The 20,046-nt window shown below is 41.6% G+C and overlaps 1 protein-coding gene across 6 annotated transcripts in view; it reads left to right on the forward strand.

The window, feature by feature from the left end:
* iqsec1b (IQ motif and Sec7 domain ArfGEF 1b) overlaps positions 1-20,046 on the forward strand; it is a 274,407-nt gene that overhangs the window by 193,690 nt on the left and 60,671 nt on the right. The window contains exons 1-2 of one of the 6 annotated variants that reach the window (XM_088082624.1): positions 13,186-13,334; positions 14,266-14,385. The exons of 4 other annotated variants lie outside the window; for them this stretch is intronic. In XM_088082624.1, the coding sequence (XP_087938750.1) occupies positions 14,348-14,385 (38 nt within the window). In that variant the 5' untranslated portion in view covers positions 13,186-13,334; positions 14,266-14,347. Of the gene's footprint in view, positions 1-13,161; positions 13,335-14,265; positions 14,386-20,046 lie in introns of those variants that run through there. One more of the 6 variants, XM_088082630.1, reaches the window with a different exon arrangement.

The raw sequence follows: 20,046 nt of genomic DNA on the forward strand, positions 1-20,046 counted from the left end.
CCGCCTGCCCTGTGAGGCCCACTGCAGCTTGACTTCAGCCTGACTCTGATAACAGCACCGAGCCACCTGCTAATGGCACTCTGACGGATTAGAGACGCAGCAGTGCTCTCACAGTATCCTGCGACCACTTCAAATCTCAGCTATTGGCCACATTCACCGTGACCTTTCTTTTACTAAGTGTCTCTCCCAGTATGGCGTCAGCAAGTCCATTATATTCTCCTCAGGAAGAGTTCCGCCTCCACCTTTGTAAATTCAGAGAGGATTGCTTAGTTCCACCTAACAGTCGGAGGTAGTACTTGCCAGATTGTGGCTGTTTGTATGCATAACTAACCCCAAACACAACATGTGTGGATTTTCTCTGAACTGCTGTATGAATGAGGTTGCCATCATTAGCTCAGTTCAGAACACAGATTGCCCCACCACCAACATCTGGCTGCTCACATACAGCATGTAAAACCTACAAACATCACTGTCTGACTCAAGTCATTGCCCCAAACAGCAGGCCAGTCAAGTGGAGGTTGTAGAAAAGGAAACACGTGATGGTCTTTTTCTCATTGAAAATGACTTCAAAGGCTCTTTCAAGAATTTAAACACTGAGCAACCACCCTTGATTTCTGATTTTGGCAATAAGTGACGAAAAAATGCTTAAAGAAAATAATAATAATTTACATATTTTTAAATATGCAATTATAAATATATATTCATGGGAAGGTTTTACCGTTATTTTTTTTCCACTGGACATTTTTCCCCAGCTTTTTTAAAATATAATTTTCTAAATTTGTTTATTCTTGCAGTTTGTGAAAAATTTCTTGCCAAGTTGTTCATTGCCTTTTTCCCCATGATACTAAAAGAAATGGCATCAACATGCTCATTGTTCAAAGGTTTGAATACTTGTGAAAGGTGTCTGAAAGCAGCTCTAGGAAAGTGATGTGTTCAAATCAAAACAAAATGTTGTAGTCTTATAGAATTCTTTCCATCAGTTTTACACCCATCAATGTACATTTGTATAAGCTGATTCCAAAAGCAAACACATAACAGTCCTTACAAGTTTACTTAATACGACTCAGTAAAATGAGTTTATAGGGGATGTCGTTTTTATAACTGTTATTTTGTTCATATAAAGAAACAAATAAATGAAAACACTGATGAGCTCTTTGCCAGTTGTTAAGCCCAGCAGCAGCTGAGTTCATAGAACAGCAGGGTTGTTTATAATGTGCAGCCTCATACCTAATCAGTGGGGGGCTAATGGATCCTACACATCCTGCCACTCACCCACACCCTTTGGCCGAGCATTCTGGAAAAATATCCATCACTGGCAGAATCTGCTCAGGCTTATTCTTGCCACTATTTAACTCTGTCAGCCAGGAGCGGCAGTAAAGCCAGGAGCTGAATCTTATTCAGGGTTACTTGAAAGCCTTGAAAGTTTGTGAATTTTAAGTAATTACCCTTGAGCCTTGTCTCACACTTTGCCATGCTGAGTTCTAGAAATTGAGGGAAATGGGCCTGGAAAGTCTTTGAAAAGGCTTTGACTTTGATATTTAAGAGGTGGGACAATGATTACTGCCCCTACTACTGGAGGAAAGGCAGGAGTCTGCTGATGTTTTTGTTTTGAAAACCAAGGCAGATGAGGCTGCAATACAGGAAACCAAGTATGAACAAATTTCCTCTTGTTTATGTTTGTACCCACAATTTGTTTTTATTTTGTTGGTGTCCATTGATTTGTGGGATTCACCAGTGTGTTCTCATTTTTACTCTTTTCGTAGGTGAGATAAAATGTTACCAATTAACAACATCCTGGAAAACAAATAGCAGACATAGAAAGATACCTAGAGCGTAATATATAGACGTGGAAGTCCACTGCAAAGTGGCAGTATGTGAGGACTTGGTATGAGAACGTGTTGTTCCCTCACAGCGCTCTGGTAAGGTCGGGGCTTTATAAAAAGGTAGTGACAACGTGCCAGAGCATAAGCAGCAGGCATTCAAGACAGGGAAAAACAACTCACAGATATAGTGAATGTGGGGTTGGCTTTTACTTTAACTTTTGCTGGTCAGTGTGTTTACCAACAGTCTCTGACAATCTTGCATAGTATACCTTTACATTTATTTAACAGTAAATTATTTCACTGAAGCATAAGCTTTTCTTCTTACAGCCTTTTTTGTGGCGTTTCTCCAGTTCTTTGGCATGTGCAAAGAATCTGGCGACACCTGCCCTTATAAAGTGTTAAAGGTTTTCGGGGTTGAGAACTTTTAGTGGACTTGATTTCTCTTAAGAGAAAATTAGGAGAGAAAATAGGAGATTTCAGAGAATGTTGCTTTTGGAGTTCTAATATGTCTCTTAAGTCATCCAGGTAAACTCCTGTATGTTTAAAATGCGAACAGCTTCTAGTTTAGTTCAGTTAATCTAGTCAATTAATTCCGTTTATTATATGTGCAAGTCTGTGAAAAAACACTTTTAAAAGAGATCAGAACAGTAATTACACTTCTGTCTTTATTGACTGTTGCAAATTACAGCAGAAATGCCAACAAGTTATTACCCCTCTGACCTCCACTTTTCCTGTTCTCCTCCCAGTGTCAGCCTTTAACCCCTCTCCTCTACTTTGATTCTCTTCCTCTCTCCCTCGCCTCCTCCTTCTCCTCTTTTATTATTCGTGGCTGAAGTCTGCAATCAATTAGTACAAGAGAAGACCCAATCAATTCCTGCTCATTTGCAATTCCTCCCCATTAAACACTTTCCTTTATTACCAATGTCATAATTAATGCGGAGGAGATTGAGAGGATGGAAGGGAGGGGGGACTGAGGAGAGGGAGGATGATGTTGGCAGCTGAGGCATGTGTAAGAGTGTGTAAGAGAGAGAGAGAGAGAGTGTGTGTGTGTGTGTGTGTGTGTTAGTTATCATATATTTGCTCCCTGCCGTCATCTCCTTCTGCTCATCCAGACTTCAATCTTCCAGTCAACACATCACCAGCACTAATCATATGTTTAATGGGCCGTGCTCACACACACAGTCCTGCCGTGAAGGAGTAAATGGTCATAGAGACATCATGTCAAATATGGCCGTCACCATGTGAATAAATATATTTTTGTTAAGCCAAACTGTAATATATTTTTTTTAAAAATCTATTGTCTTTCTGTGTCCCTCACACTCAATGGCTGAGAGGCCAGCTCGTTCTCATTCCAAACTTGTAAAATATCACCACTTTGGCAGTGCTTTTGGCGAAGATGGCAACGCCTACAGGCACCTTTTGCATGCGCATGAAGCGCCAGCTGGGAATGTGGCAGGTCTACAAATCATATTCCAGACATAGGTGAACATACTTGCTTGGTACAGATGCTCCAAAATTACATGATCATCATTTTTATAGTTTTTTTTTTTTAAGTGAAAAGTAAATGCAAAAATTACCGTTCTCGTCATAAGACAATTTGTCATAAACACAGTTTTTTGGGTTTTTTTTGTTTCTATTGCATATCATGCAGCTCCATTTTATATACTGATAAATATGTTTAATGTTTGTTTATTAACTGTCCCCTGGCCTCCTTTTCTTTTTTTTTTTTACAAAAGTGGCCCCAGACTAAGCAAGTTCAGTACCTCTGGTCTAGAATTCACATTTGAGAACATTAAATTAGCATCATCAGTTTTAGGAAAAAAATGCCCCCCCCCTCCATTTTTACATTTTTGATCAGTTTGAGAGCAAATTTTGCATTTCAGACAAACATCTCAGAAAAATCTAGCTTTACTGGTGCTCCGCTGGTTCCTGGCAGCGCATTGTGTTAGTAGATGAGATGTATACAGCTGTGTGGAAGCATGTTTTATGAGCAGAAGGATGAAATGGTGGAGCGACTTGGGGGCAGGTGGTGCACCAATGGCAATTAGTGGGCAGCACAGTCAGTGGTCCCCACATACCAATCTGTCTTCTGCTGGCCTAATAAAAGCCTTTTAACATTTGATTAGCTTCTAATGTCACTGTGTGGGCGTGGCTGTGGTTTGAAGAGTTGAAGAGCCAAGTGATCCAGGTGTAGATAATTGTGCTGGAGGTCTGTAATGTTTTCACAAGTGTGTATTTGCATGTTTATATGGGACAATTTCTGGGTGTGATTCTCTCTTGTTTCCATTTTCCCCCACAGAGACAGAGTGTGTTTGATGGTTGTGCAGATGCAGTGTTTGATGACACAGGAGTGACAAGGCTGATTTTAAATTCACTGCAGAATATCGTCACATCTGAAATGATAATGGACAGTTGAACATAATTTTGCACCAATTACAATATCTCTTTCATTATCTTAACATGACTTCACCCCGATCATTCTCTCGTTGTCTTCAGGCTTGAAAACAACAGTTCCTCTAAAGCTGCTAACAATCCAATAGTGTTTCGGCTTTAAGCCGACAGCTTTCATCTGATCCACTCTATCAAGCTACAGTGACAAGAGCTGATCGGTAGAAATGAGCTCTCATTGTGTATCAATATGATTTCCCTTTGAAGAAACACTTCCTCAATCAAAACAATTCTTTGACTACTTTCCAGTGATTTCTTAGCTTTGCACTTTCTCAGAGTTTTTCACTTTGACAGAAACTTATCACAGATGTTAGTGAGCCTTTCATGGTATTTTTCACCCAAGACAACACATTTAAAAGACGTTTTTCAAAGACTAATGCTTTAAGAGTCTAGAAGCATTCTGTGTGAAGTGGTCTAAAGCTATTTTATATTGTGTTTTGTGTGACACAACGCCAAGGAAAAAGTCTAATATGTGACAAGTGTGCAAGCTTTACATGTTGTCAAGGCTCAAACAAAGTCACACTGGATGTTGTCAGTGTGTGTGGGACTAGTGCTCAGCCATTTTTCTGCAGTCTGATGTGCTGTGTGAAACACCAGCTGCTGTGCTTGGTTCCAGTTGCTTCTGTATGTTTGTTAAGTAGAAATAGCAGCCATTAAGCAGAAGAGAAAACTGACCGGTGAGTGCTAAAGCTTAAAGGATATTATCGTTTATTACTGGTTGGATATAATTTTGTGATGACTAAAGCAGTTGCTAAATCTGAGAACGCTAAAAACTGTATAAAAGAAGTGGATGTAAGTGTCATAATGTCACCTATTAGTTTGTGGACCCCATCTCAAAGTGTTGTGTTTGGCATTTTGGCTGTTGGCATCTTTATTTTGTGGGGGCCTTTACAGCCTCATTGTGGTAGCGAAGCCACCCGGTGTATTTCTTTTATAGCCTATCGTTAGCTTTTACCTCTGGTAAATACAATGAGGCTTCAAACATCCTGACAGCTGTTTTAATTTGTGAAGATTATCTTACTGAACAAAATGTGTAAGTATAGTAATTGTTTGCTTACCACAGTGTATTTTTGCAGTAATCCAAAATCCCATAGGCTTTTTGATGAATGAAGCAGGGCAATGCTAACTTCTGTCACGGCCCACAGAAAAACGTCATCCTTGGCAAACACAGATGAGGCAGGAAGTCGGATGTTTACAAGAGACAGTCGAGATAATAATCTTATCATCAGCTTTGCTTTCTCTCTCTAAGACTTGTTAACAGTGTTGCAGTGAGTAAAGTGTCATTATTACTACCAGGAAAGATGGACCCAGGTTGTAATGAACAGGATTGATGGCAGTGATTGATGGCACTCATTAAATCCAGCTCTGCCTGTGCACACAAACATCTGCCTGCAGCTCTCAGAGTGGGCACCATGGCATGACGACTCTCCATACAGCATGTTTCAGTACTCGCCATGCCAGCCAGCCTGGCGCATCTGCTACCAGAACAAGCTCCTCCTGAAGTGAAGGAGGGCTGCATGTGATGGGGGCTGAGCTTTGGATCCAGCACAGAGCCTGCTGTTAGCACACATATGAGAAAGCATATGCTTAAATGTTGTGACTAAAGCCCTGGCGTAGCAGAGACGGGCCCTCGTCTTCTCCCTGCAGAGTCCTCGCAGCCTGACATCACAGGCTTCAGGAAGGAAGATTGAGACTGTCAAGGATTCGCCTGCTGTAGAGCTGCTGTCTGAATGAGCACAGGGCGCAGTGAGGTGTTCTTCTGATGAAGAAACGTTTTATTTCTATCAGAGCTGGAGTGATTACATCACTGTGTGTGAAACGTCTGCTGATGCTGAAGCTTTCTGAGATTTGGGCAGCCAAAATCATATTTCCTGAGCTGCTTTATTCTTTCAAAGAAAAACCTTGATTCAATTAGTGGATCCAGGAGGCCACTGTTTCATGAGACATCAGCGCTGTTTTTAGGAAAGTTGTTCCACATCACATTATGGACACGTTAGTGTTGTGACAGGTTGTCAGTAGACACAGTTGAAAGCCACTCTTTCTTTCTCACTGTGGCTCTTTCTCTTAGTGGCGTTGAAGGCGATGGCACTGACGTGGTGTCAGAAGTAGTGCCAACACAACACCAAGCCTCTGGGCTATGTGCTGCTCTAATGAGCTCCCCTGAGTGGTTAGCAGGGTGATGGAGATGGCCCGCTCGCTCTCCTCCCCCTCACTCAGCGTGCCCGCTTCTAATTGGTGGGAGAAAAAAGAGAGACTCCAGAATTACAGGAGACAATGCTTTGGTCAAAAGAGAAGAAAAAATATATTTCCTTCTCATCTGAATGCATGCCTCTTCACCCCAATTATAATTTCTAGCACAGGTTTGAGGATTACATCAGCCAATATGTCCTGAGCCTGAGGGGAAGGACATGTGTGAAGAGAGAGGTGTCAGGTGTTCTTTCAGATGTGCCAAATATCTGCTGCTTGCTCACCTCATTCTGCTCATATCTCTGGCTCTGAATATCATAGAGCTCGTCATGCTCCTGAGCTGCAGAGAGCCTGAAGACTGTAGCCATGACACCCTCTACTGGGCTCAAAGTGTCAGAGCGGGCTGAACAGCCATACAGGCTGGACAGCAACCTCTCAACACTGTATATGTGCTGTATATGTCAAATGATCACTCAAAAACAAGTAAGCTCATAAGTAGGCATGAGTATTACTAAGACGAAAAGAGAGACTAAATGATAAAATAAATTAACACCTAAATTGATAAAACAACCAGTCTGCCTATTGATTATCCATATTAACCCTGTAACACCTGGACTGACATCAGTTTTCTTGTGCAGCATTAAGACATCTATTCACAAGTATTTAAACCTCTGAAACTTGAAAAAACTTTTGTGATTTCTTTCAAAAACATGGCAAACACACGATGAGCAACTTAGCATGAAACATCCCACAAACCGCAAAAAATTGAGTAAAATGTGAAAATGATCTAAACATTTGCTGGGATGGATTGCTTGATATCAGTGTTAAAAAATGTCTAGAAAACTATATATTTCCAATTTCTATTAATTATAAATTCTAAATTATGTTACAGGAAAAAATGATTTCTTTTAGCACTTTCTTTGGGTCATTTTTTTTGTTTTTGTTTGTTTGTTTGTTTGTTTGTTTTATTCTACTTTTGATCTTAACTTAACTATTTGGAAAAAACACCTCTTAAAGTGAGATTAAAGCTGAGCACAAAGTAGAAATTGTGCTTTCACAGTGCACATCCTTACACTCTCAAATTACGGGTTTAAATGCTTGCCTTTCACAAGCACCTGAAACCTGAGAAATTGGTTTGATTTCTTTTGAAATCATGGGAACATAATGTGACAAGGAAATCATAAAAATAACTTGAGTGGGGGACTATTAGATACCCAAAAATGAAGGAAAAATGTCCAGACAATTGTTAAAATTAAGTTACAGAAAAAAAATAAAAATTGATTTTTAGCACTTTATTGAGGTCATTTTCTTGTGTTTGTTTTTTGTGTCTTCGATTTCTTTTTTCCCTTATTTTTTAGTAACTTTCTTTAACTTTTAAATATTTTCTTATATATTTTTGGACCATTTCTTGTTAAGTTGCTTGTCACTCTCTTCCCATGTCTTTTAAAAGAAGTCAAGCCAATTTGCTAAGTTTCAAAGGGATAATAAAATGACTACAAATAATCTAAATATCAGACATTTAAGGGGGGCTCTTGGAGCTCTGGGGAAGTTGCCCACTTTGTCTTGTTAATCAGACCTTGATCAGTTCAAACATTCCATGTTTTACATCTGCTACTTCTCACTGCTGTATCTATGTATTATTCATTCTCACATCTGCCCAAGTCTAATTATAAATCCTTGTGTGCCGCGTATATAGTTGTGTGCCACTACAACAACTCGCATTTATTCTTTCTGATACTGTAAATTATTCTTTCCATTTCTAAATGGTGTTATTCATTTTTTATATGAATGTAGATCCTGACACAGTGGTCAGTATAAGTCCTGTAGTCAACAGTGTAGCTCTCAACCTAAAAAACGTGACGTGATGTTACATAATATTTGGGTGGCAGTAGCTCAGTCCTTAGAGACTTGGCTTAGGAAGCAGAGGGTCTTAAGTTCCAGTCCCCGTATGAACCAAGTATGGAACATGGACTGGTAGCTGAAGAGGTGCCAGTTCTCCTCCTGGGCACTGCCAAGGGGACCCCTTGAGCAAGGCCCCAAACCCCCAACTGCTCGGGGTGCCTGTCCATGGGCAGCTCCCTCACTGACATCTCTCCATTGAATGCATGTGAGCAGGTCCTGTCTATGCATGCGTGTGTGTGACTGGGGCCTGTTTGTTTGCAACATGTTAAATTAAAAAATAAAAGAATTTTCCCTTGAGGGTTAATGAAGTATATCTTCTTATAACTATTATTTATATATATTTAGAAAATATAATTATTATATAAAGGCTTTTGTACCGCGAGAGGATCTCCACTGGTGGAGAGAGGGAGGACAGCCAGCATCAGGGCAAGGCTGACCCGACTTAGACCGAGAACTGTTCCTCTTCCAAGCTTTCTTCTGTCTAATGTCTGATTGCAGGGGAGTGAAGTGGATGAGATGTGATTTTAGTTCGCTCAGCAAGGAGAGATCTAGGACCGCTCTGCGTATGGCAAGCTGTTTTAAGAGCCATTTAATAGCCAGACTGGATATGTGGACTATACTATACTTGTATAGCAAATGGACTTTACTTGTATAGCACTTTTCTAGTCTTATTGATACTCAAAGCGCTTTTACACTACATGTCACATTCACCCATTCACACACGCATTCACACACTGGTGGCCGAGGCTACCGTACAAGGTGCCACCTCCTGTGTGTGTGAATGATTACTCCGTAACCACGCTCCGATGACGCAGCATCGGAAGCAATTGGGGGTTCAGTAGCTTGCAAGACATGTTGCCCGAACCGCTGACCTTACGATTTGAGGACGACCCACTCTACCTCTGAGCCACAGCCGCCCTAAGCCTATCTGTAGTTCAATTCTTCTTGGTCAACATGAACATTTCAGATATCCACAATGACATTCCTCGTATTTACAACTGTCATTTAAGATATCCACAACTTCATCCTTCCTAGGACAAATGACGTCACTTTTGCCATCCATGTATATGGGGTTTCTCATTACAGATATCTTTAATTCATTTGAAGATATCTATAACTTGATAATAGATATCTGCAATTAATTTATGACTATCCGTAATTCCAGTTTGAGAAATCTACAACATAATTTTGACTGGTCATAATTCTGGTTCAAGATATCTTCAATTCCCTTCAATTCTAGATATCTATAACATCCTTTTAAGATAGCTTCAATTAAGTTTCACCAGATATCTTTACATTATTGTAGATATCTTGAACTGGAATTATGATTAGTCAAAATTATGTTGTAGATATCTAAAACTGGAATTACAGATAGTTATAATTTAATTGGATATATCTATCATTAAGTTCTAGATATCTTTAAATGAATTTTAATTAGAGATATCTAAAACCATAATTATCTTTAACTCTCATTTTGCCTAATCAAAATATAATTGCAAATATCTTGAATTTGAGTTCTGACTAGGTGAAATGATGGAGCGGATATCTGTAATAGGGGAGGCGGGAGCGACAGATGGGAGATTGTGCTTGTATGGCTGTGCTTGACATTAGGGTGGAATAGGGATTCCGGTTGAAAACACTGACCAAACTAACCGCATATATGTGCAGTCAAGCCACGAGGTGGTTTTAACTATGTCAGAGCAGCCTGAGCATGCAAGACAGGAGCTCTCAGCAAGAAATACTAAAGATCAGGCCCATTTCACTCAGCACGCTTCAGCAGTGTGTTACTGTGATTGTGCTCGCTCTTATATATAATACTGATATATAATACTGTAGCCTTGCTGAACTGCAGCTTGTTTCATGCTTGTGGCGTTCACACATGCAGCGTTGTTGCAGCGTCACTGCCTGTTGCTATGAATACTGTATTTCCATATTTATGAGCACAAATTCCACTCATTTATGAAGTCTTCATCACATGAACGCAGCATTATTTCTACCCATCTGCTCTGACTGAAGGAGTGGAATAAGATGTACCGAGCCCAAAGTTTCCTGTATCTTTCCTCTGGTCCGGTTTTGTTTGTGTCTGTCTGTGCAGCATTAACACCTTCACACACGATGTGTGAAACAGGGCCGCTGATCCCTGCGATGTCACAAGCTGTCCTGCTTTCAGAGGCTTAGGGAGAAAAGGTAGCAAGCTGCTTTATCCTCATTAGCATCATTACATTATGACGTGCCTCTAGCTATTGTTGTCTTTCTCTGTCTGCAGCCCTCCCTCCCTCTGCTCGCTTGTTTTTCTGCTGTCTCTGTCTCTCACTCAGCTTCAGTGAAAGCCTGACGGTGAGATGCAGGTGAGGAGAAACATAGTGGTGCAGAAGTGGTGATGAACATGTACGACACCCTCACTGTATTGTTGTTCCTCTTGAAGTTGTGCAACAACCTCAGACACCCTTCAGATGCTCCTGAGGAGGGTGCTCCGCCAGTCAGCCCACCGAGGCCTGTGATGGCTGCAGGGGTCACACCATCTATGGGTCACACCCACTGATGCTGAAAGTATTCCCCAAATATATGTTTAAGACAGAGAGCAAAGAGCTGATATCTGCTCAGCTGTCACACTTAATTTGTTATTTATTTTTTGTGTCTGAAAATGATTCCCTCTTTATAGGAATAATCCACGTAAAAATCAAAAACACGGCTTTTTTGTCTTGCCTTTATCAATCTACATAGTTTTGGTGTGAGTTGCTGAGTGTTGGAGATGTTTGCCTTCTCTCCAATATAATGGAACTACATGGTAATCTGCTAAAATACACCTTGATAAGCAGCGAAGTGTCTCCAGAGATCATGATCCGGTTACTCAAGATAATCCACAGACTTTGTTGTGAGCAGTTTCATATAGGAACTATTTTCTTTCTACCAAACTACACAAGCCAACTGTATCAGAAGGAAGTGTGCATCTAATGCTAGCTCACCTAGCACCACTGAGCTAGCTAACGTTACAGCCCCGCAGGGGAGGACGCCATTACTGTTTACATCCCACACTGTCAAAAGGCACGAGCCTCTCGTCCATGAAGAGATGCAGCTTCCATCTGAGCTTATAAAGTTTTTCCCTCATGGTTGTTATTTCTTAAGTACATTTGTACATGTCTTCTACTTTAAAAAGAGAGTCCCATTCCAATCAGGCTCCCTCTGCACTGACCACGGACAACGACTGTCAAGTTGATGGCTGTGGCTCAGAGGTAGAGCGGGTCATCCTCTAATCAGAAGGTTGATGGTTCTATCCCGGCTCCTCTTGTCAACATACTGAAGTATCTTTGGGCAAGATACTGATTCCCCAATTCCCAGATGCTGCGTCATCGGAGTGTGAGTGCATCTGAATGATTACTGAGTAGCAGGTGGTACTTTGTGCGGCAACCTTGGCCAACAGTGTGTGATCATGTGTGTAAAAGTGCTTTGAGTGGTCGAAAGACCAGAAAAGTGCTTTACAAGTGCAGTCCATTTAACATTCCCATTTAGTTTTTGCTTCTCATATTGTAATTTTTATATACAATTTTAACATTAGTTTGAACACTTCTGTTTTGGAAAAAGACAGTTTTAATGTAATGGATTATATTTGGGAGTATCTTAGTGATTACATTTTTCAGGACATTGGTTATAATTTTATTGTCACTATTAATTAAACGTGCCCAGACAGGCCATCCATTCATGGGTCCATTTTTGGATGAAAGCTATTGATTGCAATTTTAATTTCTGACAGGCCTGTTGTTATTTCCTTTCTTATATCTTCTGTTTGTTCAGCAGATATTTAAACTTGACTGATTTGAGTAAGGGCATTGGATTTTTTCATATATATTTTCGTACTGTGCTGCAAACATATGATGAATTATTTCATTGACTGTTATTTGCGTTGGTCCTTAAGTGCCACATTGTAGTTGTGTATTACTCCTTTGGCTAAAAAGCTCCGCTGTTTGCCTGTTTTATTTGCTGATGTATAGAAGATGTTTTATTTCAATCCATATCTTGGACTTTTAGAGGATTTTCATATTCCAAAATGAATCTTTGAAGTCTTCTTAAGTCACCCTTGACTCTGGTTTGTTTATAAATATATGGAAGATAATTAATGGAGCTTGCTTTGTATGTTTAAGCTGTTGAGTCTGACAATGGATGATGTTTGCTTCGAGCGAAGGCCATGAGACTTGACTGAAAGCCCAGGAATGTTTTCACTAAGTGTTTATTAACTCAAGTAATGCCAGTAAATAATGGAGTTAAGGAGACCTGTCCCAGGCTTTTTTATTAGGATTTACAGACAAAGATGGAAAATATAGAATTTTTTGTGGTTAAACGACAACAATAGCAAATGGTCACTACTTGAGTCTGTTTTGCTTTTTTTAAAGGCTTTTTAAGCATTTGGCAATTATTTGTTCTAAATTAATTTAATTGATTTCTAAATAAAGCCATTTGAAATTATATGTAATTTTGTTGTTTACAACAATTCTATGTAATAAAACAGTCTTGATTAATATGAGGTATCTGCCATACTTCAGGGTATCACCTGTTTGCAGGAAGTTTTTGCTCACTGTGAAGAAAAAGACTTTGAACAGATATAAACAGCCCGCTAAGATGGATATTTTTGCAGCAGTGCCTGGCGAGGCGCGCTTTAAACCTCACTGATGTTTTTATAGCCATTGAGCTAAACGGGAACGCCACCTGTCAGAAGGAGCCATTAGTGGGAAATCTCATTACCAGTAATCCTATAGGCCCAGTGCTACAAGCACAGCAACTAGTCTCCACTCTCTCCCTTTCTCTCCGTTTGTCCCTCCTGGCACCGACAACAGTCGCACTGCCCCATCAGTCGTCGTGGCAACAGGCCTGTGAGTGCCAGGGTTAGCAGGGGGCAGGACCCCTGGCAGACTTCCTCCCAGGTGGATAGAGAGGCTTGATCAGGATATTAATGCCGCTCCATGCCAGCCGCAGGTCACAGTAAGTCTCTGAGGCACTGCTTCTCTGCTGTCTGTGTGCTCGCTTGCTCTGACTGCCAAGGATGATCACATTCAGGGGGGTTAAGGGGTGGGGGTGCTTCATCATCATAAGCTGGTTTTCAGACATTGGACAGATTCAACAATGTGTAAGATCATAACACGACAATGTTTAGCAAATAAGAATCTTAGGCCTTTATATCAGTGCTGTGCTACCATGTTGTAGCAGTGACTGTCAGTTAGCTCCAGCAGCCATGCACACCTCAGTCAGTACTTGTATAGTGTTGACCAACATGTGTCTGTAGCCTCGACAACTGTCAGGTAGGGCCTGCCAAGAGCTGCCATTGAAAGTCAACTCAGATTTGTGATCTTGATTACTCATAAGTTCTTGATTGACTCTGTATTTGTTGTTTGATTAGCTTACTGCTAACTTTTGTCAGTGGCAGCAAGACTAAGAGTCTATAGCCATGCTAGCTGCTCTGTAGATAGGAACACCTGGGATTTAAGCTAAATGCTAAAATCAGCATGCTAACATCTTTACTGTGGCATTGCTAATATGCAGTACTTAGTTGGTGTAATGTTTTCCATATTCATCATCTAGTTTAGCATATTAGCATGCTAACATTGCTCATTCAAGGTCCAGTGTTTTTTAAATCTGGGGGCATATAGTGATGAGGTCACAGAACTGAAAATTCTTCACTTGGGCGATGCAAAAATTTGTTTGATTTTTCTGTTCTGGGCTACTGTAGAAACAACATGGTGGTCGTGACTGGGCCCAAAAAGACTTTTTTCCTTTGACTTAAATTGGGAAAGAGTCATCTATGTATGTATAAACATTTTTAAGCATCACAACCCCCACATAATGACTCGTTCACTCATTTCTCATTTCAAGTCTAAAATAGCTGCATAATTACATTAATTTATCCCCATTCAAGCTAGCGGAAGTCCACTTCTCCACTGTCGGGAGTCGGCCGCTGTCCGTGCTCTGTGGTTGCAAGTCTCTAGAGCACCTGCTCCATGGACCAAATGATGCAGAAGCTGTGCCAATCATCCGGGTAATTTTATACACGGCTGTTGAACCTTTTTGACTTTGTGTGCCACTTGGCAACTCTCATAGCAATGGACGGGGCCTCACTGTATAATGTGTATCTAGGTATCTTAATCCATCCATGTCTGCTACTCTAATCATACAGAGATTGGATCAAAACACTCATAGAGGTCGTCATATTTTGGATGGAACTAACTATTTTTTAAATTTATGTGCAATTTCTGAACAGACAAAGATTCTGAAATAAAAGGTTTCAAATGAAACATTTATTTTTTCACCCAGATGTCTAAGTGTTACAGGATATCTTATCATTATAATCAGCACCATCTGTGCTCAAATCTTAAACCTCTGAAGTTCTGTAGAATGCATCTTCCGTTATGTGACGCCTGGGCCTTTTTAAGGAAGAAGAAAAGCAGAAAGTAGACCTTTTCTCAAAAGCCTGATTGATTTTTGTCTCTACTGGTGCTTGTTTGTCATTTTTATCATCTACCCTCATTTTTATTTTCCACTTCACTGCCAAAGAAGTCTGTGCATTTCCCTTGCAATCAAACTCCAAGCAGCCCCTCTCATTAATTACCACACCTTCACCTGGGGAAGAGAAAGCCAATCTGTAGAATGACTGAATTAACAAGCTGCACACTCTGGGGTTTCAGTGGCGGTGACTGGACGCAGAAACAAACCTTGACCTTGCAGCACTGCCAGCAGAGGCAAGGACTCGCCTGGCTGCATCAGGCTGGACACACAACTCCGCCGAGGGGGAGGGGAGAGAGAGAGCAAAGAGGGGAGGGGCCGAGAGAGTCGTGTAGAGAGAGTGACAGAGGGGTTGGAGAGAGAGGCTCAGAGCTCAGGGAGGGTGGAGAGGGCCCGAACCACCTCTCTCTGAAGCTGGAGGTGAATATGCAAGGATGGTCGCTCGCTTTCATCCTGCCACTGTCGTCTGTGTCCCGGGCCGCTCACTGTCTCTCTCTGCCGGTAGGGCTTCACTTCTCCTCTTTCTGCTGCTTTATTGTCCTCATGTCATCTGCCTTTGATATGTGCTCGTGGCATGTGGCTGTGTGTGTGTCCTGTGTGAGGTGAAAATAGGAGAGGAGAGTGCTGCCGGCTGCATATGCTCTGTTTACACTCGCAACCCAGGCAGGTGTCTGACTGCAGAAGCTGCACTGGCATGCACACCCCCGTCGTCTGATGTCATCGCAGCTGATGTTTGCTGAAGGACACCCACAGTTCGCTGCAAACTAGGCCTGAAGGGACATTTCAACTTCTCAGACAGTGCCTGGACTGTTGTTGTTGTTCTGTTCCCCCCTCCTCCTCCCGTCCCTCTCCTCTCTAGTCATGCAGAGGCTGATGTGTCCTCCAAGCAGCTTTGCAGACTGATGTTGAGGGGACACTCAATACGTTTACATGAACTTAGAAAATGTCGCATTATACAACGTACAAGGTAGATTTATCGTCATTTTTCTTAAACGTGGTTTACGAAGAAATGAAATTAAAGTTGATCCTTAATCTGCTCTGTAGTCTGGTGGTTCAACAGCGGGTACTTTTATATCTTTTTCCCAGATGGAAACATTATTGTGTTAGTCCGAATAAAACTGGACTTTTCAAATACATGTAAACATGTTAGTCCAACTGAAATTGCACTAAACTGAAAATCTTGAAGCGCTGTTGCCTCACAGCAAGAGGGTCCCGGGTTGGAATGGGGTTCGGTCCGTGGGCGGGGGCCCTTCTATGCAGAGTTTGCATGTTCTCCCCGTGTCTGCGTGGGTTCTCTCCGGGGCTCTAAATTGCCCTTATGTGTGACTGTGAGCGTGCATGGTTGTCTGTCTGCGATAGTCTGGCGACCTGTCCAGGGTGTACCCCACCTTCCGAACGATGACAGCTGGGATTGGCTCCAGCCCCCGCGGCCCTTGCGAGCACAAGAAAATGAGCACAGAAAATGAATGAATGAATGAATGAATGAAATCTTGATGTCGGATTAACACACCTAGATAATGCGGTTGGTGGCCGATTTACTCTTTCATGTGTACACCTCAACCGGACCTGAGCTGGCCTAGACATTCTGCGCATGCTCCGTAGTTCCCGCACCTGGCTTTTACCCGGAGGTCAAACAGCATGAATCAAGCCCCAAGGAAATGCGCAAAGCTCAGATGCAAGTTTATCATACATCGATAATATTTCTCTCTACAGAAGTTGAACATGTTAAAGTAAATGTATGGAAGGAAAATGCAGAATGGCGACCTATTCAAGAAAGTGGTGGATGAAACAGGATTTAAAAAGAACCTCAGAAGAAATCCATGTTGAATGGAAGCATCTCAAACAGGCCACAACACCCGAAAAACAAACAAATAAGTGGCCACAATCCAGTTTCATGTCCATACTCGAACATACTGTGGCGCAGCTTAACTGTGCATGTGAACCTACTGAGTGATTGTTGTTTTTTTGGTCGTCTTTTTTCTTGAACTATGCTGCACTCCTTGTGCTGTTTAGCTGAGCAGAGAGTAGCTGTGTGATGAATCCCTATTGATCCTTTAAACAGATCCAGGAATAGTTCATTACATCAGGCTGATCTGTGCTGACCTACAGCACACTGCACTCACAGAGTGGATGGGCTTCTGTGCCATACTCCCCATTACTGCAAATGAGATGGAGGGTCACTAGCAGTCACTCCTCCACCTTACAACATTCCTCTTGATCATGCATATCTTAATACATTGTAATAGGTTTTAGCAAAGCACACATTAATTCATCAATAATGAGTTTGGGGCTCTGGCCCGCGGCGCAGGATTATGTGTGACTTGTGTGATCTTTGTGGATATAATTCCATCTCTGAGGCCAGATCTGTTTTTTCGGTTCTTGGTTTATATCCTCAGGGGCAGGATTTTCACGTTTGGTAGATTATGCAGCATTAAGCCGCTTGGTATCTGATAATTCTACAATGATGAAATCCTCTGTGGTTATGAATTAAAATGGGCTGAGCTCTGTTGTTCAATGCTCATGAGAATTCATGTGCAGTTTACTGAATTGCACTTTTTATTGGTTTTCATATATCGCAGCTGTCAGGAAAGAGGAAATTTGTTTTCTTGTCCAACATTTACCAAAACATTTCCTGCCTGCTCTGAATCTGCAGCTCAGCCATCCTCAGCAAAACAAAACTGAGTAGCCTTCTCCACCACTGAAGTGCACTGAAGCATTTAGGCTGGTTACGTTCAATATACATCAGCATGTGTTAAATAAATCAGAGGCCCATCAGATAAGTTTTCTGGAGCAGCATTCAGAGTAGCAGAGAGGGAGCGAGGAAGCTGTGACAAGAGGTGACAAGAGTCTGATGAGTCATCGCGCGTTCCCTTTCAAGGGCTAGGTGAAGGCCAGTCAGCTGGACAGAGGCTCGTCTGCCGGCCCGTCATTCATTATCACAACGAGGACACTTCACTGCAGGATAATGACTCTGATTGGAGTTTGCTGAGGTTGAACAGACACTGACTCATCGCTGCTGCCGCATGACATTTGTTTTCATCTTCAAAACTGAGTCTTCGTCATTGTGTTTGAGAGGAGGTTTTTTTCTGGGGCTCATTTGTGACAGAATAAACAATCAGGCTGCTGGAGTGATGTCTTATTTCACATATGCTCAGCATAGGTGGATAATCCAGCTCTCAGATTTGTTGGAATATGAGCATCAGTTAAATGTGTTAGCCTGGTGAATGGCTGCTGTCACATGTAAACAGCCACCACTGTCTAAACATAAGGCTTTATTTGACCTTTTTTTCTATAACTGAACTCATTACAGTCTTTTATCAAACAAAATGACACTGTCTTCAACCAACTATAGAACATCATTCAACGCTGATTTGTGGTTGAGTTTACGTTGTGACATTGGGTGACCAAATTTTCAATATCAAGACAACACTTAATGACATCAGCATCAATATCAATTGATGTAGAATTCTGATGATAGATGAAACTGATATGTTGTTGGATTTTAGTTGTGTTGTCAAAAAGGTACTTTGCCAGCTTTCAATTAGTTTTAAATCCAAACAATGTGGGTAGTATGTGTAGACGAGCTGTGGTAAACTTCCCTCTATCTAATCACTTACCCCGCTTAAGTATCACGGATACAGACATTGCCATCTTGTGCCGGTGATGTCATTGAGAGCCAGAATCTGAACAGTAGCGAGATTCCAGTGGTGGGGGAGTTCCCGCCAAAACCGCCCAACCTATTTTTCTAAAATAATTATAGGCTCAAAGATTAGGCTGCTACTTCCCTTTGGGATGAAATCATTCTTATCATTCTTGTGATTGTGGGGCAATTTTACATGTTTGGGATTTGTGTTTTAGTTCGCCTGCTGCGTAGCCACTCTGTAAACAAGGCTGAAAAATCTGCTGTCACTGCCCACTCATTGATGTAACACAAACCCACGCTGCATGTTGAGCCTGAGAGACTGTAGCTAACTTTGGTTGATGCTGGACAGTATTTACTGTCAGTTTTCCAAATTAAAGTAATCAAACACCATTTTGATGGCATTTAAAAATTGCAACAGTAATAATACTAACAATCACAAATTTTATCATCTTTTATTGTGAAACCAGTAAATGTTTATATGCTAAGCAGAGGTGGACAGTTTTCCATTACATTTGCTTTGTTACATTTACTTAAGCTCACACACGACAGCAATGATTAGTCAGTGAGCTACAGATAGGATTTCACCAGGCAGAGCTGTGGCACGCTCTGGCTGTATGTCTGTTATGCAGCTGCTCGAGCTGATTGCTCTAAGCTTCAGACAATGCTCGTGATTCCACCAGACACAGAACATGTTCTAATCCCAAGTTATCACAAATTGCCACTTTGCAGTGGACTTCTGCTTCTACATACTACGATAGGTAGCCTATCCTTCTGCAGGTGCAATTTATGTTTCATGATGCCGCTGCTTTGATGTCAACACAAGCACATGGTGGGATTACATTGCATGTGGTTATGTTTAGGCAACAAAAGCACATGGTAACCAATGCCGGGACATCAACAAACACATGTGCTGCCAGGGATGGTTAAGTTTTAGGGAAGGAGGCACATGGTAAGGTGTAGAACAAATGTGAAAAAACAAATAAAGTCTGCACACTAGTGCATGCTCCACTAGCCTTTCAGCAGGTACAGCACCTAGTTTCTTTATCACTTTTGGATGTGTGCGCTGCTTGAACCTTTCTCCAAGGTGTAGAACAGAACCATCACATTGAGATGGGAGGCAAACACTGGACTTCAACGCAAAAGTCCAGAGTTTGTTGGGCTGATCCATCACCCCTCCCACCTGCCCTTTAGCGATCTTCGTGTTCCTTGCATAAAGTTGTTACTGGCAGCATTTCAATCTGATGCTATCCAACAGCGTACCATGTGGATATGACAGGTTCCATCTGTCAGCTGGACTTTCAGTTGTGCTGGGCAGTTGGCAGTATACATCTTGTAAGATCACTTGTTGCAGCAATTGCGATGGCTCAGCTTGGTGATGGCATAAGACTTTTGGGCATTGTCTTAATCCATATCCCTGATGTTTAGTGCCTTTTTCTGGATGATATCTAACTGCCTCAGTGGTCTGTGAGGAATTCATTCAGGCAAGGCAGGAGTACTCACTCCTGACCTGAGCTTCATGGACGGTACATCTAGGATCAAGGTTGCTCAGCAACT

Source organism: Plectropomus leopardus, chromosome 2, assembly GCF_026936395.1.
Source record: "Plectropomus leopardus strain MGB_pleo_1.0 chromosome 2, ASM2693639v1, whole genome shotgun sequence".
NCBI classification, from domain to species: Eukaryota; Metazoa; Chordata; class Actinopteri; order Perciformes; family Serranidae; genus Plectropomus; species Plectropomus leopardus.